The sequence below is a fragment of the Harpia harpyja genome, chromosome 1 (genome assembly GCF_026419915.1).
Source record: "Harpia harpyja isolate bHarHar1 chromosome 1, bHarHar1 primary haplotype, whole genome shotgun sequence".
Classification (NCBI taxonomy): Eukaryota; Metazoa; Chordata; class Aves; order Accipitriformes; family Accipitridae; genus Harpia; species Harpia harpyja.
In genome coordinates this window covers 10833853-10853332 of record NC_068940.1, presented here as the reverse complement: position 1 = coordinate 10853332, position 19480 = coordinate 10833853, and the positions used below count along the sequence as shown (strand labels likewise).

At 39.8% G+C, this 19480-nt stretch overlaps 1 protein-coding gene across 1 annotated transcript in view; it reads right to left on the bottom strand.

Moving 5' to 3' along the window:
- LOC128152149 (uncharacterized) overlaps nucleotides 1-19480 on the bottom strand; it is a 169590-nt gene that overhangs the window by 42954 nt on the left and 107156 nt on the right. The window contains exons 13-16 of the mRNA XM_052810223.1: nucleotides 15185-15403; nucleotides 13055-13307; nucleotides 8327-8490; nucleotides 2416-2575 (exon numbers count right to left, since the gene is read on the bottom strand). Of these exons, the coding sequence (XP_052666183.1) occupies nucleotides 2416-2575; nucleotides 8327-8490; nucleotides 13055-13307; nucleotides 15185-15403 (796 nt within the window). The remainder of the gene's footprint in view (nucleotides 1-2415; nucleotides 2576-8326; nucleotides 8491-13054; nucleotides 13308-15184; nucleotides 15404-19480) is intronic.

Below are 19480 nucleotides of genomic sequence, written 5' to 3'. Positions count from 1 at the left end.
TTGGGAATTTTAGACAGTAATCTCCACTCACAATTTTTCCTCATTGTGAGGCAGATCCTGTGCCCGCTGAAGGAAATGACAGAGATCCTACTGATGCCAGAGGTGCAAATTTCTCCATGCTCTCTGCATTATTCCTATCTCCTTATATCATATAGTCCGCACCACTATGTGCCATAGAGACCAGGAATGTTTAACACTCTCACAGCCTGGAATTTTGGTTAGGGCTGAGATAAAGGAAAAGGCATGAAATTCGTGCAGCTGCGGACAGAATAGGAATCGGAAACCTGGGGACTTAGGGCAGAGGCTAAAGTGTGCGTCGCCCCACTTTGTCAAATGAAGCGCGCAGTGCTGCCTGGGCAGCGTAGGGGAGTCCTCCCTCGACTCTGACTGCACCCTCCCTCCTGCTGGATCTGCCTGAGGCTGGGTCCATTTTAAAGGATCTCAGACTAAAGGTCAGGTACCCACATTTCAATATGGCATTTCAAACATGCCAAGCTCAATATTGGAAGCAAAACCGGGCATTTACATATGTCTATAGCTATGGGTCTTGTTTTTCAGTGTTCCACCCTCTGAAGTATGTCTTCTTATAGCAGTGGAGAATCCAGATTTGTTCCATTCAGGGACAGACTATTTGTATATGGAGAAATAATTTTTCTTTCCATTCTTTTCCATTTGTCCTTACCCCCATTCTCTCCTTCTTCCCCCCTCTCCCCATTCAGCCCTTTCTGTACTGCTGCAAGAAATGGTATGCTGGTAATATCATTAGAAATGTATTCTGCACTTGAAATAGAAAAGTAGTTGTTTGCAGTTGCTTTATCCGCCACTTTTTCCATATAGCATTGGTAGTCCTGGCATGTAAAATGAGGTCCACTATATATATTCTTTGTTTGACCTTACTTAACTTGCAACAAAGGTAATAGAAACCAGTCATCAGTGGCTATGCTTTGACTTACTGTAGAAAGTTCTTAAGTGCAAAAAAACCCAAGGGTTATTTTGCTTATGGGGGTAAGGCAAATAAGTGTTATCTGTATAAAAAGTGGCAATGTCTGAGGCAGGTGGCTGTGGTAGCACATTCCCTCATTCAAACATTTTCACTCCCCTCTGTTGAAATTCAATGTGGTGTTCTGCACTTTCCCACAAAAATTAAGCTTACTGAGTATCTGCTTTTTCATTCAATTGGCACATTCACCTTTTTATTTTTCCTTTCAGGGTCCAAACTGTCATCACGAAAAAGAAGTGGAAAATAATTACAGCTGTGCCAGATGTTTATAGCAGTGACAACTGAGGCTATATATTTATATAAACTGCTGATCTTTCAGAGGTAGCTATAGAGACTTGAAAAACCTGCAGACCCTAATCTGAAATCACTTGTTCCAGTGGGTTAGAAAAGAAAAGAAAACAAACAACTCATACATACTTAAGAGGACTAATTTCCTTCCTATCTGGAATCTGTTCATTTTTACATTGAAGCAGGAGAGTTACTGAACAAAGCATTGTGCACAGAGGCACTCATAGATATATAAATCCAATTGATGAGCACTTTAACAATTGTCCAAGAGCAGTTTTATAAGATAGCCCTATCGGAATTAATAATGCTGATGCAAAGCTAGAAAGCAAGGAAGAAAATGTCCCTCACAGATGGAAGACAATGACCATCACAGACTACTGACCATGTTACTTCTGTTATTTTCAATTCTCTGAAAGCAATAACGACCAGAAGCCTCATTTGTGGATGGCATCCCCAACACCGGACACTTTGCAAACACAGACATATCTCCTGCACATCACAGCTTAAAATCTGTATATGGGACTAGAGGCTAGTGGCTTAATGGAAAAGAAAGAGGAATTATTTTGATAGCCAAAGTAGAGCAGACCAGCTTCAGACTTCTCCTATCTCCCTCTGCACATTTCCAACTCAGCCCACTCCTCTGGGTGATCCTGGAAGGAAAGGGCCAGGAAGAAGACCATGGCTATCACATCTGACTGACCAAACTCACACCCCCTCCTCAGGGCAGCCCCACCCATGCCCTTGCAGGGAGCAAATTCTACTTGTCCGTGGAGCTCCACAGTTTGCTGAGCTGGCTGAGAAATTATCTGGGATGGTACTGACATTTAAACAAGTAGCAAGTCTCTACAACCCAGTCAAGAATCACCAGATGGCATAGATAATTTTTGACATCAGTGATGCTGCTAAGCCTTTGGATACTAAGCAGATTGTAATCCCTCAGGATGTTCAGGCAGCGCACATATAACCTCACAAAATTCTCCTGAACATGCTTCTTAGCTTCTCCATTCAAAGAAGCACCCTAAGAATAATTTTCTTGTATATCTAAGTCCTTTCAGGTAATACCCAGAAGTACAAATCATTAATTTGGACCAATATGTCACAGACTCCTTTTGGAGACTGCCACTCACCATCCGTCTTTCACCATTGATTCCTCTCCACTGCTCAGCCCTCTTCACAATGTAGCTCAGCTCCTGACTGGAAATCTCTAAGTCCAGTGGAACAAAGAACGTGCCTTCCTCCCCATGAATACGTCGAAATACATCCAACAGCCAACCTTCGCTATGTAGCCTAAGGAAAGAAATTACAGGTTTGGTTTGTCTTTGAAAGGACTCTTCATACAAAAAAGAAAAAGGCGTCTTAGCCTTTTGTAAACTTCTAAATCTTGGTTTTCCCTTCGTGACTATGTTCTCTACCCGTGAGTAAGAAGCTTCTTTCCCACAAGTTCTCCAACATACAACCTTCCCCAACCCTCTGGAGACTTTACAATACCTGAATGAAATCACATAAACTTAAGCAGCAATTTCTTTTAATTATTTCAAGATAATGACTTCCCCAAAAGATCCTGATCTTCCTTTCCTTCAGAAATGTCCAATGTCTGTCCTCAGCACTGGGCTGGGTAACTAGTTCCAGTGCTTACATGGAGCACCTCAGTTAGGCATGAATGGAAGTCCTACTGTGCCAGGGTTCAATAATGGGCAAATCACATCATATAGAAAGGAACTACTCACCATTTTTTTCAACCCCAAGCCTGAAGTCTATACAATCTAAACTTCTCTTGATGTTAGAAAAGTTCATTTCGTCTGTTGGCTTTGTTTTTCTATGACATTTCTGTGCTGTGGTGGGGAATTGAATAAGCACTACGCAGTAAAATTCTCTACCACAAGAAAGGCTTGCTGTGTGGTATTTCTTAATGTAGGTGAAACCAAGAAATATTGTGAGGCTTTTGGAAAAGCCTAGTGTCACATTTTTAGCCTTAGATGAACTTTAAAACTTCAAAACATTGCTGTTTAATTCAAATGGAACCTCTTCAAGTTCATCTCTTTCTCATTCTACTTTTATTCCAAAACCAGGGGTTCAGAAAATAAAGATCAGAAAATCTGGAATCTCAGTCTTGGATATTGAACTGAGGTCTGTCCTTTTGTACCCCTCTTCCAAGCCAATACTTTATTACCGTTCAGCCATTGCATGGTGCCAATCTCAGCTTTTCCATCCTTCCCAGAGACTGGCTGGGTAGTCATGAGAAGCGCAGGGATTGCTGTGTGGCACTGCAACCAACAAAAAGCCCAGATTTCTGTGGGGCTGTACAGGTCCTTCATTTCTTGGCAGGTGGGAGAGAGAGCACAGGCACAGCTCCTTTGACTCTCCTCTGAACTCTCATCCTTCTCATGTACAGCAGCACTAGACGCAATTCTTGTGGCTGATCCTTATTCCTGGGTCTTGTATTGGCATGTATGTGTTAACCAATGTGTGTGCGGGTGGAAGGCAGTGGACTGTTCCAGTAAATCAGAATGAAGCTCACATTTACACTAGCTGTCCATCTCACCTTACAGTGCACAGAGTAATTGCAGAGAAGCACACTCAATAAGCTGCTTAGTACAATTTTGCCCACAACTGAGATTTAGCGTGGAACAGAAATAAGGAGATGCACCAACAGAGTTTTTCAACTTGATGTCAGGAGGAGCTTTAGCTCTCTCTTCAAAGGGGAATATCTACCTTAGGGTCAAGCTCTATATCCAGAGTTTCTGTGATGGAGTAGCTATTCTGATACTGAAATCTGGCAGCCTGGCTCAACATCAGATTAGGGATTTATATCTCCTGCTTTGCTGCAAAGGCGCTCTCTGTACTTTTTTCCCCACCCTTCTTTTTTGAAACACTCCTTTTTGAAGCTGCAGCCCTAAATTTGCTGTAGTTTCCAAGATGTCATTTTGGCATTCTCTTATCAAAAGAGGAGAGCAGCTGGAAGATAATCTAATCGAGATGTAGGTAGTCCTGGGAATATAAACAAACTGGCTAGCAAGAAATAATAGAAAAATCTCTAAAGCGTGAAATGCAAATCAGTGCTAAGGCAGAGTAGGATACTAAAGTATCTTAAAACATGCTACAGAAGAGATTTTTTATAAATAACCAATACCCTTCATGGAGTAATTTTCCAAATTCCACAGTGTTTTCAAATAAAAGTTTGTCTCTTAATCCCTGGATTTACATTATATATTCTTTTGACACAATAGATACATTTTTGCAAACATTGACCCATAACTTTGAATTATCTTGTGCTTAGTTGAAAAACTAGCACTCAAGCTTGTGGGCTTTCTGGCCGTCTGCTCATCTTGAAAGAATAAAATTCTATGGTGTTCATCTTTGAAATTCCAGGTCAGCAATTTAAATGACTTGCCACTTATCTTGCTAAACAAGGAAAAGACCTTGCCATTTATTTAAGCTCACTTAATGTAACATTCTTATTTCAAATGAAGTAAAATTTAATGCAGTTAAATTACTGTCTATTTGCTGCCATAAACATTTTCTATATGAAGATTTTAAGCACATGGTTATAAACAATATAATTAACTTTGAATTAATTAAGAATCATGAAGCCTGTCTTCCAGCTTTGTTCCTCTTGCCCAGAAGTACTCAGCCTGCTCCTGTTACCTGCTTTAATTTCTTTTCTTTGGCACAAAAACTAATAAAACACTTCTTGTATCTTAACATGGCTTCTTATAAATGACAGTAATAATTTCTATGGCAAATGCAATAAAGAGCAAAACAAAACTCAGATGTTATTTTCTAGAGATCTGAGACCCAGTATAACACCTTACAAGCTCATTTATTTGTCAGAAAGAACAGAAAACATTGAAACGATTTGCTATCCAGAGTCAGATAAAAAAATGGACTTCTCAAAAAATTTACTCAAAACAAAAGTTCAAGGGTAGTTTAAAACAATTTATTACATCTTCACTTGAGCCTTTCTCATACTTTTTTGGAAAACATCTGTAAAAAATATAAAAATAATTCTGCTGTTAACATTGAAAAATGTAGATTTTTGAAGCTTTTCCCCAAATAAAATTTCAATACCAGGAAATTTAGACTCTTTCCAGCAGACACTTTTAGTTGAGATGGGTCTGCAGTTTCTCACAGTGCAGAAAACATTTCACCAACAAATTCCTGACTGTTTCTAATGTCTAGTGGAATTAAAATGAAGGAATTGCAACCAGTGCCACTTCATTTTTCCAAAAAGTAATTAGACTATCTCTCCATGCTAGATGTACCACAGACTCCCAAGACACCCAAGGGGAGCCAGATTTACTGAGGTATGTTAGTTTATAAAGACACAAATAGATTCCTACTGCTGTTTATCCCCTGCCCATGATTTCATTAGCTTCCTGGTTGTTCATCAGTGCTGCCATGAAGATTTCTAGCTGTGGCAGAAACACACACTTCCCCTACTTGCTTTGGTGGTCTCGTGGGTTTACTGTTCTTATCACTTTTTTATACACTGCTGAACGCTTCTGTTAAATAGCAAATTGCTGAGTAATTATATCCAGTGGCACCAACTCTACCATCCAACAGCCGAAGTCTTCCCTGTGGACTGGTGTCTTAGGACACAGAAGACATCCCTCAATATTTATATTCCTTTACACTATAAGAGAAAGATGTGGTGGATGCCTGTGTAAAAAATAGGTGTTTTCTGAGTCACGCATATTACGTTTTAATATCTTTGAGATATAACACCTGAGAAATATTCACACAAAGAGATACTACTGCCTTGGTTATAATACTATTTTCTCTTGAAAACAAATGCTGTTGTATCAATATTCAGGAAAAAATGTGATGAATTGCAGAGATGTTTTCCTTAAAAACATTTTAAAAGGTTTTAATGCTATCATTAGTGGAGTAACAGTGTGCTGCTCAAGAGTCCTAGCCAGGTCCAAGGTTCCCACTGTGCTGGGCTTTGGACATACAAGGAAGAGAAACTTGATCCAATTTCAGAAGCTCATAGTATAACTTTACTCTGCACAGACTCCAGTATTCACAATGTTTCTTTTTCTTATCAAGCAAAGAACTTCAAAGACCTTACGCACTGTAACAGATTTTGTTATCTTCTCTTTGCTTTTGTATTTTGCTATGAATCATTTTTAAAATGTGTCGTACTAAGACAACTTTTTTCCCCTAGTAACATTCTCCCCCCACCCCTTTATTGGAAAACATTATGGGAAAATTGATCCAGAAGGAAAGGAACCTTTGATGATCTTGCACCTGTTCCCCAGACAATGAAGATGGTGGTAATATTCTCATAAAAACCTGCCTTACAAATGTTTTAATTTAAATTAATTTTCCTGAGTAATAAACGACAGCAGCTAAAACTTATGAAGCTATTCAAAACTATTAAGTCAATGATTAAGAAGGCATTAACATCTCAAAAACTAATTAACTAGACTACCAGTACATCGGAGTTGTGTACAGCTTCCAGGAATGCAGGAGCTTTGAAATACTTTGCAGAAATTTAGATTGCCATTTATCTTTTTCTGCCTGCTGCAACAGAGTTTGCGGAAAGGAGACCGAGGGATGATTCTGTCAGATGGAGGGTGTATGCTGAACTTTTCTATTCTTACACCTGCCTGCATCTTGCCTTTGCGTACGGCTTTTTATTGGTGCTTGCCACCACTCAGTGTTCATCACTGGGTGAATCGAGGGCCAGTACAAAATTCATACTGTATTATAGATGAGTCACTCAGAAACAAGAAAATACACTGTTTCATTCAATATATTAGACAACATATCTCATTCATTTTCAGTGTCCCACACCTGCACCTACTGACTGTACAGCTAATGGTGCCTACTAGAAACGTGGTGTCCTGGTTTCAGCTGGGATAGAGTTAACTGTCTTCCTAGTAGCTGGTACAGCGCTATGTTTTGAGTTCAGAGCGAAGAATGTTGATAACACTGATGTTTTCAGTTGTTGCTCAGTAGTGTTTAGACTAAAGTCAAGGATTTTTCAGCTTCTCATGCCCAGCCAGCGAGAAAGCTGGAGGGGAACAAGAAATTGGCACAGGACACAGCCAGGGCAGCTGACCCAAACTGGCCAACGGTGTATTCCATACCATGGGACGTCCCATCTAGTACAGGAACGGGGAAGTGGGGGCAGGGATTCGCCGCTCGGGGACTGGCTGGGTGTCGGTCGGCGGGTGGTGAGCAATTGCACTGCGCATCATTTGTACATTCCAATCCTTTCATTATTGCTGTTGTCATTTTATTAGTGTTATCATTATCATTATTAGTTTCTTCTTTTCTGTTCTATTAAACCGTTCTTATCTCAACCCACGGGTTTTGCTTCTTTTCCCGATTTTCTCCCCCATCCCACTGGGTGGGGGGGGAGTGAGTGAGCGGCTGCGTGGTGTTTAGTTGCTGGCTGGGGTTAAACCACGACACGTGGCAATAAAGGTAGCTGGTCAAATTTCATGATGAACTGAATATTGATAATGGGCTAAAGTCATGGGAAAATTATTTGGATATAGTCATGTCATGCAGTGGGTTAAAGCTGCAGTCACATCAAGTCAAAAATCCTGTATTATCAAAATGCTTTAAGACTCTGGGGGCCACTGCAAACTCAGAGATTTTGCACTTCACACCATATGTAGCTTTCCGAATTTTTCCTATTTCTCACAAAAATCCTGCTTGGAAGACTAAAGACAACGTCTTCCAAAGTACCTAGATAAAAGGTACACACACTTTAGAGCTTAAACCCTTGGCACAGACACCATTGTCTGAAGCCAAAGAAACAGAGGCTCCTACACTCTAGGAAAATCATTATATCAATTGTGTTCCTGTTGAGGAAATAAGTGGCTCCCCCTCTGACTCACCATGCCCACCAAATACCAGTGTATTAAAAGTTAAGCAGGAGCTAACCCCTCCTTGATCATCTGCAGTTCTGGGCTCTGGATACGTGATGTTGATATGTCTTTTCTGATGTCACCTTATTTCATCTTACATGAGAAGGGGTGTAAGCCTAAGATCCTAAGAGAATAATGAGATAAAGAGACATACCTTAAAAAGTACAGGTACAACACTGTTGATGAGATGATGAACAGGATTGTATAAAGCATCACAGTGATTAAAGCACCAGGAATCCCTGACTCTTCTGCTCTTAGAAAGACCCAGTAGAGCTTTGCAGCATCAGCAATAGGTTTCTCTACACTGTTCCCAAGTCGCTGTCATGGGGGAAAAAAATCAACATAAGAAAAAGCCAAACCTGATTAGACTATTTACCTATAGACACAAAAGAACCTGTATTTCTTTATAAGAAGGATTTAACCAATTTGTGGGGTACACAGCTTGAAACTTAAGACTGCTACACAGAATTTGAAATTAACCATGAGATGTGAAAAACTATTTTCTGGCTTATTTTAGTACAAATAAAATCTACCCTATTGAGGTGGCTTACTGAAAAAAACCCACGTCACAGTGAAAATACTCAATGTGACCTTCATTAGCATATTTCAGGAGAAGTGGAAGAAGGCTGAAATTTACTTTATTTCAATGACCAGAGAGGCATAATATTGAATGATTTATGCTGCTGTTTTTAGGAGTGCTGAGTGAGCACTTGTGCCAGTGCATAATTCCAAACTGACCAGTCTCAAAATGATTTGCCCTTGTCACAAGAAAAATGCTGGTTCCTACCAGACTCAGCAAGTTACATTATTTTGAAAATGTGCACTTTGGAGACTGTATACACACCAATTCCCAATTTCAGGTCAAGTCAGTGTTTGATGCTACCACTGGAAAACAATAGTAACCACTGTGTTATCTGAAATGCCAAATAGAAGTATCAGGGCATCTGCATGTGTTGCTAGTTGACACCTAGGATAGCTTTTCCACTAGCCTTGCAAACAACAGCATCAGTCAGAGAAGGTAGTGGATTCACAAAGCTTCACTGAGACCCAACGAGGTGAGAAAAATGGAAAAAGCAACTACAAGTAGATCAACAGGGGACACCAGCAGGGTTTTGTTAAGTTTTGCCCAAAGGGGTTGACCTTTTTTCACTGCAAAAGAGACAAGTTCCCCCTACAAAGCAATATTTTAGTTTATGTACATGCATTATCAAGTCTGTCCACAATGTTTTAAGTCAGAAAATCAGATATTCCCTTCACCCCTCACTCCTAGTGTCCAGTCAGTCCAGTTTAGGAAGCCACGAAGAACAGCCTGTAACATTGAATAACCAAAAATTATCAGCATTATTTCATGATATAGGTCTCATTTAATTTCTTTTTTTCCTGAGAAGAAATAGAGACAGAATGAGACCAATACCTCTAAAGAGATCTGACTGTACCATACTCCCACTGCTGTGGTAAAGATACCTGTTAACTGTACAAAGTAAAACCCATAAGTTCTATCATTAATAGCTTCTTCAAAGGTACATGACTGTCATATACCCTACTTAGTTATGCTATTAATAGTTTATGTTCAACTGCTCTGTAAACAAACAAACATGTATAACTATTTTCATTCTACTGAAGATGAAATAAATCTTTAGCATACTAAATATTGGTAAGGAATTACTATTCATAGAACAAAAATAGTCATTTAATTGGGAATAAGGTGGTTTGTGTATTTTTACAAAGATTCAGAAAGAACCCTGAAGGGTTTGTAGCACTCTATGTTTTCTTATACTTCCAGTAAAACATGGAAAAAGATTTTCCAAAAATTTATTATTTTCCTTTTTTTTTTTCCCATATCTAGTTCTTAAGAACTAGCTACTGTATTGACATATTATTGCCCTCTGCTGGATCAATTTAGAAGAATTCAGCTACATATCATGGGTCTTCTACTGCTCAGAGCTAAAATAAATTCCTCTCTTCACTTTTTAAAGTGACACAATGACAGCCATATCCATATTAAATCACGTTAACACATTTTGCAAGGATGTGAAACTGCACCACTAAAAAATCCAGTGTTTATCATTCAGAGAGGGAGTCTGGGACCTTTAGGCTTCAAGAAACCTGCACCTTCCTGAGCAACTTGCCTGGACTAATCCTTAGGAAGAGTCAAAACTTTCTCCCCATTTTTTGCTACCTTTGCAGTGACATGCATAATAAAGACAATTACAAGTCCAATGACGAGCTGTACAAAGACTGAGATTCTTGAGTATATTTCTGTTCTCTCTCCACCCTTTGCAACACTGCCAGGGTTCTGTAATGGAAGTTACAAGTCCCAGGAGAATGGTAATGGCATATAAAGACTAGTCACTAATTCAGATCTGACCATATTCTTTACAAAAAAGTTAAAAAACAGTATCTCCTGGTTCTGTTCTATCTCTCTGTTCTATCCTCTCTTCTTGCAAAAAAAAGCTGTCTGCCTCCACCACTTTCTTACAGAAGAGACTGTCTACCAAGGAAAATCCTCTGCACAGCAGTCACGTCCTGACATCCCTCCTGAGAGGCAAAAGTCTGAATGGCAAATAAGAATAAATTTCTCTCTGATCCGAGCAGTTCTTTCTGGCAAGGCAAAAATGGTGTGGGGGAAGTGTACCTTCCTATCCATTTTTTCTAACAAAGAGATTGTGTCAATCCTTCTGTGGTCCTCAAAGATATGATCCAAGAAAGGTGTCTTCATTTTAAATTCTTTCAATATCTGTCTTAGGTACTTCTCACACCACAGAATGATGGTCATGCGAGCACTTTGCAGTCTTTAATGTTTTTTATGATGACATGTATCCATGTGGCTAAAGAGGTGTTACTCTCTGCATTTTACAAGCTACACAGAGACCAAGTGACCAGTCCCAGGAAAGCTCTGGCAGAACTGGAACTACAACTGCATTCTCCAAAATCATAGGAAAGTTTCCTACCCCTGCAACATCCTTCTACAAGCTGATAGTAAATCAAACCTGGAATCACACATTTGACAGAGTATCTTGAACTATGAGTTGAAACCCCCCAAACATGCAACTGGCTCTCTAGTCTTCCCTTAATAATAAAAAAAAGTAATTAGTAAACAGAGAAACCTTTATCTCCAGGGCTGTCTGTCATCTTTCATAAGTATTAAGGCCATTTAGGATACTAAAATACATTCTAGCACTAAAATAACTCATATTACCACAACACAACATTTAAAAAATGCTTGATCTAAAATAGATTGGCAAGTAAATCTGAAATAGCTGCTGAAAGAATGCCAGAAGAAAAAAAAAATTACAAATGCAATAACGAAAACACATGTAAGAGATATAGTTTCATTTTGGAAAGGATACACACAGTATATTGTGTAATATTTGAACAAATGAGTTTCTACCAAAGATAATCTTGGTGGGTAAAATTGCCAAATTTTCAGTATGAAGTACAGGGAGAAGTGTGCTTTTTTAACATTGTAATGAAAAACTTAGTTACTTTATTCGTACCTCAGGTTTCCCACTGACCAAGCAAAGAAGCCCTATTTGAAACTGATAACGAATCCAGTCTGACTAGAGCTGAACACAATTCCACTGAAGTCAATGGCAATGATATTCTCAATGCAAGTGTGGGAAAGACAAGGCAGACCTCAGCCTTTCCTCCAGCTTTTATGAATACACCAGTATTGGGGGGTAGGAGCCTTTTAAATATTTAAATATTTCTAGCCTGGATATTGGGGAAATACACCTTTTTCTCCTAGGAAAAAAATTCATCATCAGAATGATTACAATTAAAATTCAATTCTGTGCATGGTTTACACCATGAAATTTAAAAAACAAAACAAAACAAAACAAAAACCCAGCAGGCTGTCCAAGTGAAAACTACAGTGTGTTGCCACATGCTTAAAATATTGCAATTACCTCCCAAGTGAGCTCCAATTAAATTTCTTGAACAGCTGAATTTTAATTTTCAAAACCACTGCAATGGGAAACAGCATGTAAACGGTGAAAAATTACATTTTTAACAGGACTTCTTAAAAGCCAACCACAGCTTAGTGGATGAGGAACGAAGAGACCTGAGAAAACCTGATCCACAACAAGGACTGTGGGTTACTGCTTGTTCTGGGGCGAGCAACAGAAACAAAGATGTCTTTGAAAGACAGACAAGGGCAGGACAGCAGCAATACCACACCCCCAGAAAAACTCTCAGCGTCCTGCATCCGTCGAAAGGACCCCGTGTCACCTACACAGTGAGAGTCAAATCTGAAACACACGTTCAAATTAGGGAGACTGGGCATTGCCTCGGATGTGATAAAAGTCCCCAGCCACCAAAGTACAGGTGGGCTACACAGAGCATACGTAGGCGCAGAGAGAGTTGGGAGCTTTGCTCTCATGATTTTACATATGATGAAGCTCTTTCCTTAAAGATGTCTGTCTTTCAATCTCACAAGTCTTTTTAGGTGTGCCAGCAAATTATATTAACTACCTTGCACGTCAGAGAAATGCACAATAACCTCCATTTTTCATTTTGTCTGTTTCAGTGCTTAGAAAAATCTGAAGCGCTAATAATCAGGACTGCTCATTAACCCATCTCCATTAACATCCAAAATTGCAGTAATCCTTTTCAAAGCAGATGCAATCATTCCAGTGGTGGATTTACTTTCTTATCTCCATATATGGCTTGTACAGTGCTTTTAATTTTATGCAGAAACACAGTGACTCCATTAGATGGGAATTTTGTTAATAAAAAGGTAATGTATAACATTATTATTTAATTTCTTTTTAACTTTCATGTTCCATTGCCAGGGGTGGAATTTCATATCTTTCAGTGATTCACTGAATAAAACAAACTTCTACGTCAAGGTCTCATGTCCAAGTTATTTTAAGTGACTTACCCCCAGGAATGAATCCACTACGAACACTGCCAAGGGGTCTAGCACTGTCCAGAGTCCCATAGCTATGATAAACTTTGACAAGAAGGAAGGGAATGAGTCAAACAGCTGCTGACAGCCCCATCTGATTAGGACCATAAGAAGCAGCCCTGCGTTCAAGGTTAGGGGTCCCACCACAACCATGACCAACTCTTCACTGGTCTGCAGCAAGGAGTTCTGGTAGCACAGTTCGACAGTGTGAAGGAAAAGCTGGAATCTGTAAAAAGCGAAAGGAGAGAGCTTGTCTGTGCTCCTGGGCAAACCATTAAAAAAAAAAAAAAAAAAAAAAGAACCATGCATACAACATGTTGCATTGTAAAGTTGCAAACCTATCTTGGTCACAATCCTCTGACCAAAACCTGTATGAAGCTACTCAGAAACAATAAAATTTTTCTCTTCCTCCTGCCTCCGCATCCTTTGATCTGCTCTGACTCCGAGTTCAGTGGATGCACATCCAGGCCCTTGGGACTGTGCAGGCAGGGCTATAGGAAGACATCAGCTCCCAGAACCACCAATGTGTGCACAGGGCCCAGGAGCTCACCCCTCTCTGCATACTGCAGCACCTTTGGTCACCGCACAAAGCGTGAGATATACTATGGATGACATGGCTTTTAGCATCCCTAAAGCGACTGGAAATGTCCCTCGCCACCATGGGATGGTGGGATTTGCAAAGGTCACACAATGAGCAAATTTCCTGGCACTGTAGGAGACAGGAACTGCATGGTATTACGAGCTGCATACAGCTGCTGAAACATAAGGCAAAAATTTGAAGCCAATCCAAGTGGCTTAAATTCTGCTCCTAACTAAAGGTGAAGTGGTTTGATTCTTACTTTGGTTCCAACTTGTGAGTGCTACCACTGTATTTGGTGATACCAGAGAGCGCTCAACTCAGTCTCACATCCTGCAGGCACGCAGCTACAGATTGGGATGCTGATCCTGGGCATCTTGGCTTGAGAACGTTATTGTTTCTCTAGCTGACTGCCTGGGACAGCTGTGATTAGTGGCTTCGAACATGACCACCTCTCTCTCACACGTTGCTTCCTTCTGTTGTGTTTTCTTTGCTTTCACAGACTCTTGATGCTTGGCCTCCCAGAAGTTTTAATGCCAGCTGGCTGAGCCCGCCTGGGCTGTGCAAGGCCAGAAGCGAGAGATGGCTGGCTTTGCATTAAGATCTAGGCGACCACCTTAACAATCCCCAGCGCTGTCCAGAGTCTGCTCAGACACCCTGTTTAACTTTTAGCCAATAATCGCAATATCACAGCAGACATAGGTCACAGAGTTGCACGTTACTGGCTCCTACTGACTGATTCAGGTTTGCATCATGCTTTAAAGTGAAGAAAAGAAAAAAAAAAGGTTTCTATTGAAGAAATCTTCCTTTCCCTAAGCATGACTGGTCTTTTTTGCTCTGTAAACCCATTCTCTACCCCACAGCAACATATGGAGAACCAGGTATACATCACCTTGTAGACTTGTTCTCTTTTTTTTTTTTTTTTTTTTTTTTCCATGTCAAGTAATGACAAGTAATGATTTTCCTGGAACTCTCTAGAGACCTCTGATTCCCAAGCTAAAGTCAATGTATCATATAGTTAAAATATGTCAACCCCTTGTAGTCCTCACGGTAAAATTGATATATCAAAGTTAAATTCTTCAAAGTATTTTGCTCATAGATCACTTTGGTAACATCAAATATGATTTAAATGCTTCTTCAGTTCTGTGCACTTCTTAGGCATTTTGAAATACTTGATTCAAAATGATAAATGATTCTTGTGGAAGATACAGAACCTGTTGGGTATCTCAGAGGGGAGAGAGGTAGGCATGACAAGATGCACCAATGGACACATCCTGTTCTGGGTTGAAAATTTACAGTATTAACACCTTCACCTTTCTGTTAGGATCACATTTACACATCAGATCATCTGGAGTCTGGATGTGGTCCTTGTTCTCCTGGTCTCTGCAGAGGCTCCTATCCGGGCTTGCATGCAGAGCCCTTAGCACAAGTTGTAGTCATCAATTCTCTTTGTAGTGCAAAGGAACTGCTTTGAATCAGCTATCTGTAGAAATATTCTGACAGAGAAAGAAGGCAGCTGGACTTACTTTGTAACAGGAACCGAGATGGTCTGAAGGAAGAGCCATTGGCTCAAATAATGCAGGTAAAGTCTCACGAACCAAAGCAAAACTACGAGCAGCACAAGCAGCCAGAAGTCCCCGGAGCGCCAGTGAGAAGCTCCCAGCTCTGAGAAGGCTGCGTATACCACGAAATGGAAACGATCGACAACCCGCCTGGGCAGTTTCACTTCAGCAGCAGAATGGCAGCTGGAAATATATGGAAATAAAACAAAGAGTAATTTAGAAAAACATGTAAGAAATAGCAGTTGGTAAAACACTGTAGAGTCCTATTATGCAGATAAATTAGGCACAGGTTCTGATCATAAGTTTTGATTGACCAACACATCTGACAGTAAAAAATAGAATGTTTTTTCCATTGCAGTGTAGGTGATAGGTGGCTTCCTCCCAGAAAATATGCTGCTACTTTTATAAAGAAAACAACAAATCACATTTAAAACCAAGTTTTTAAAAGTCTTTTGCTTTCATTTTAATTTTCTCACAAATTGCTCCCTGAAGAACACTTTATCACTTATTTTCCTTCTGAGAAAATGGTAAAAGAACTTGCCATATTTGTAATGAAAAATTATTCATTTTATTGAAAAATATAAACGGCTTTTTGGTGTTCGGGTAAGAGAACTTCAGTCAAATATTTCAGTACACAATGTGGGCTAAAACTCCTCTTTAAACTAGTTTCAAGTAAAAGAGAAAATAGAAAGGAACTTGCACTGTACAGTATTCTGCTACTGAGTGTGGTGTGATTTGCCCTTTAAGCTAATTACTACACTGCTTCAAAGGTGGGGGGGGGGAGAAATGAAATGCAGAGATGCAGCCTTGGCATTATGTTTCCAAGAAACTGGAGTCTCTCAGCTGATTCAAAGCCGAAAAGACAGTAGCTTCTTTGACCTTTTGAAACTTCTAACTGCTATACTTATTTGATTTAAATGACTAAGCAGATGAGATGCACAACTCTAGGACTAAATATGATGTCATCATGCTCAAACTGTTATTTATATTGATTAAAGCTTCTGAAAGTTCAGAAATATAAAGATCTTTTTGTGGAAGAAAACATGCTGGCTTTTTAAAATGTAGCATATGACTGGGGAAGAAGCAACAGCAATACTTGCACTGTATTTTATACTCTTTTAAAGCATTTCCCTGCCTACACATATGAATTTTTTAAATAGCTGTGTACATTTCTTTCTCCAGCAGTCACAAAGAGAACTGTGAATAGCAATGTAGAAACTTAAAAGGATTCTGTGTTTGCTCTAGGTTTGAATGAGCAGGAGAAATAAAAACCCCAAACTTGCCAGCCATAGGTCTGGATTTTGGGACCAGCTTTGGCATCATGTTACTCCTGATCCTCAGTGTTGAGCAGGAAGCATGTGTAGGAGAAGGCATGCTGTCTGCCGCCCTTTTCTCATGAAGGCTCAAGCTTTAGTTACCTGGTTGGTTGAACAACAGGAGGAGGAGTTGTCAGGGACACACCACAAAAAATAAGTTTTGGGTCACTAAGAAGGCCTCACATACAAATCACCAAAACTTCTCACAGAAGCATCTGTTTGGCTGAGACAGGTGATCTTTGCATTGACTACAGGTTGATCTGTCAGGGGTTTTGGTGGGCTTTTTAAGACATTGCAGTCCACTTTGCTTATATCCTAATCAGCCACAAAGTCCTACTTTACAGACTTAGGGCCACATCATGAATCACCTTCCTCATATTGCAATTATTTACCCACAGCAGCCTACAGGAACATCACAACACATTTCATTATCATTATGAAAACATAGTCTAGGCTTGTGTGAGAAAGAGACAAAGAAAAACGTATAAGAAATGTAATTGGCTGTGGTATAATACTACAATAACCTTGGCATTCTGGATGTTCTGAACTCTGAAGCTAGAATGTACGTTTCCTTTTATGTAAAGAAATTTTTGTCATCTTTAACAACTTCCACCAAAATCTACTCTTAAGGTATTCACTCCTCGAGGAGACTTAATAGGGCAGGATTAGCCACACAGTTATTTTAGTTAGATCAAATAGTGTGTTGTTTGTGCAAAAAAAGGAAAAAGAAAACAAAAGAAAAAAGAATACTATCTTAGCTTGTAATACTCTTCTCATCCTGCATCAAACAAGCAGAATTACATAGATGTGCCACCCAGCCTCAGCCATATCAGAAATCCACATCTTACAGGGATCACTGCCAATCTTCATCTCTGTGCTAAGAGCATGAGTAACCACGTATTTTCCACAAAAGTCTGGATGTAGGTCACCACCTCTTTTCATGTAAGAGTCATTTGCTACTAGATTATTTAGGCTCAATTTACTAAATGAATCTACCTCCAAACAAGCAACACCAGAGTGCAATGTTCATTATACCACCTGTAAAATGTCTCAAGACATAAATCCTTCCTCCAACCCAACACACAGACTGAGAAGGAGGGCATGAGCTCAGAGTACTGAAAATACCAAGTCCTCTTTCATTCACAGCAGTCCTGGAGCACCAGAAACACTGAGAAACATTAGTGACCTAAACACTGGCTTGGGAAGGTGAGGTAACTTCTTCCTCACGGAGGCAGGATCTGGCGATGCAATCAGTACTTTCACAAGAGTTTCGCAAATCCACTTACTCCAGCTCTGTAACTCATTGTGTGGAAGCTGCTTGTGTAAGCACTGGACAAAGTGTGGCTGTCAAACTTCCCCAAGACTTAGGCAGCAATGAAAATACTCAACCTGTATCTTCATCACTCCATTGCTCCCCAGCCTACTTCCACTTTCAAGAGGTCAAAAGAGACCTAATGTCTCCACCTGTGAGCTACGTCATCCTTGCTGAGATGCTGGCGCTCTCAGCCATGGGAATCCACCTACTCAACAAACTTCCAAAGGAAAGTAGAGAAATTCGGAGCACATTCACTGTTATCAAACCCTAGATGCCTTCCACTGGCAATGACCCTGCTTAAACCAGCAGGGCAACATCTATGATGTCTTTACTTTGGTCATCTTTCCTCTGAAAAAAGCAATAGCAGCCCAGAAACTCCACAAAAAGCCAAGCTTGCTGGAAGTCAAAGAAATCAAGAAAAATATATGCATTAGGTAGAACCAAACAACATTAATTTTTACTTTTGGAACAGCAATTATTTTTTTAAAGACTTCATGATTTTCATCACTCACCTTGACCATCATTTCCAGCTTTTAAATAGAAATTAAAGTTCTCCTTACTGTTTAACTTGTCAGAAGTCCAGATTATGAGTGTCACTTCTGAGCTAGCTTGTACTTCCCTGTGACTGTGTAACACCTTGACGTGAACACCATCAGTCAGTAGTAGAAATTGGTGGAAAATATAGCGTATCCAGTGACTCAGTGAAGGTCCCAACCCATAACTGGAACCTCTTCTTTTACTTTAAAACAAATTCAGTGGGCCCCAACTTACTTGTACGTTACAGCAAACTATTGCTGAGTACTCATTAATCATGCTATAAGGCTGTTTACTGGTTGTCACTTCAAAACACTGGGCTTAAATGATATCTCTTATTGACTTTTTTTAAGAACAAAGAAAGGAAGAGGCAGAAACATGAAATGAAATGAAATGCACCAAACAAGTGGAAACAGCCCCTTTAAATATTTTTAGCTGGTGCTACTCGTGAAAGCTCGTGGGTGGAGTGACAGTGCTGGCAGATACAGTTTTCAGAAGAGATTTATATAAAGTTGCTCTGGGGCAGAAAGCATGAGTATTACCTTTCAAAAACAAAACAACCCCTCCACCCACAAAAAACCCAAATCTCAACCCTTGGGTGAAAACTAGATAGAGCTCCAAATGAGAAGCCACTTGAGCAATGGATTTATCCATGATTCCTTGGATTACTGGTAAGTAATTTGGCTGAATGTTTCTGTTCTAGGGCATTAGTTTTGCATTTTTCTTTGCAAAATGCTGCAGTAACAAATAGCAGAGACCGAATTACCATAAAAGCAGGTCAATTATTTCGATGGAAATTGTTCAGAAGGAAAGAAACGATGCACAGATTCTCTTAAGCTACTCTTGATGATGATGACAGAAAAGTAACGGCTGATAGAAGGCAGTGCGTACTGTTGGGTGACAGCTTTGCTGCTGACAAACTACGGTGAACATTTGTATAATGCACTGCAAGACTGGCACTTACAGCTCATGGTGGGGGTAGATTCGCAGTCAATCCAACCCTGCTTGCTCCAGAGCTACACTGGTGTATACCAGCTGAGGTATTCAGGATCTAGTCCTGAACGTATCTATTATTTACATTGCATAAAATAAGGC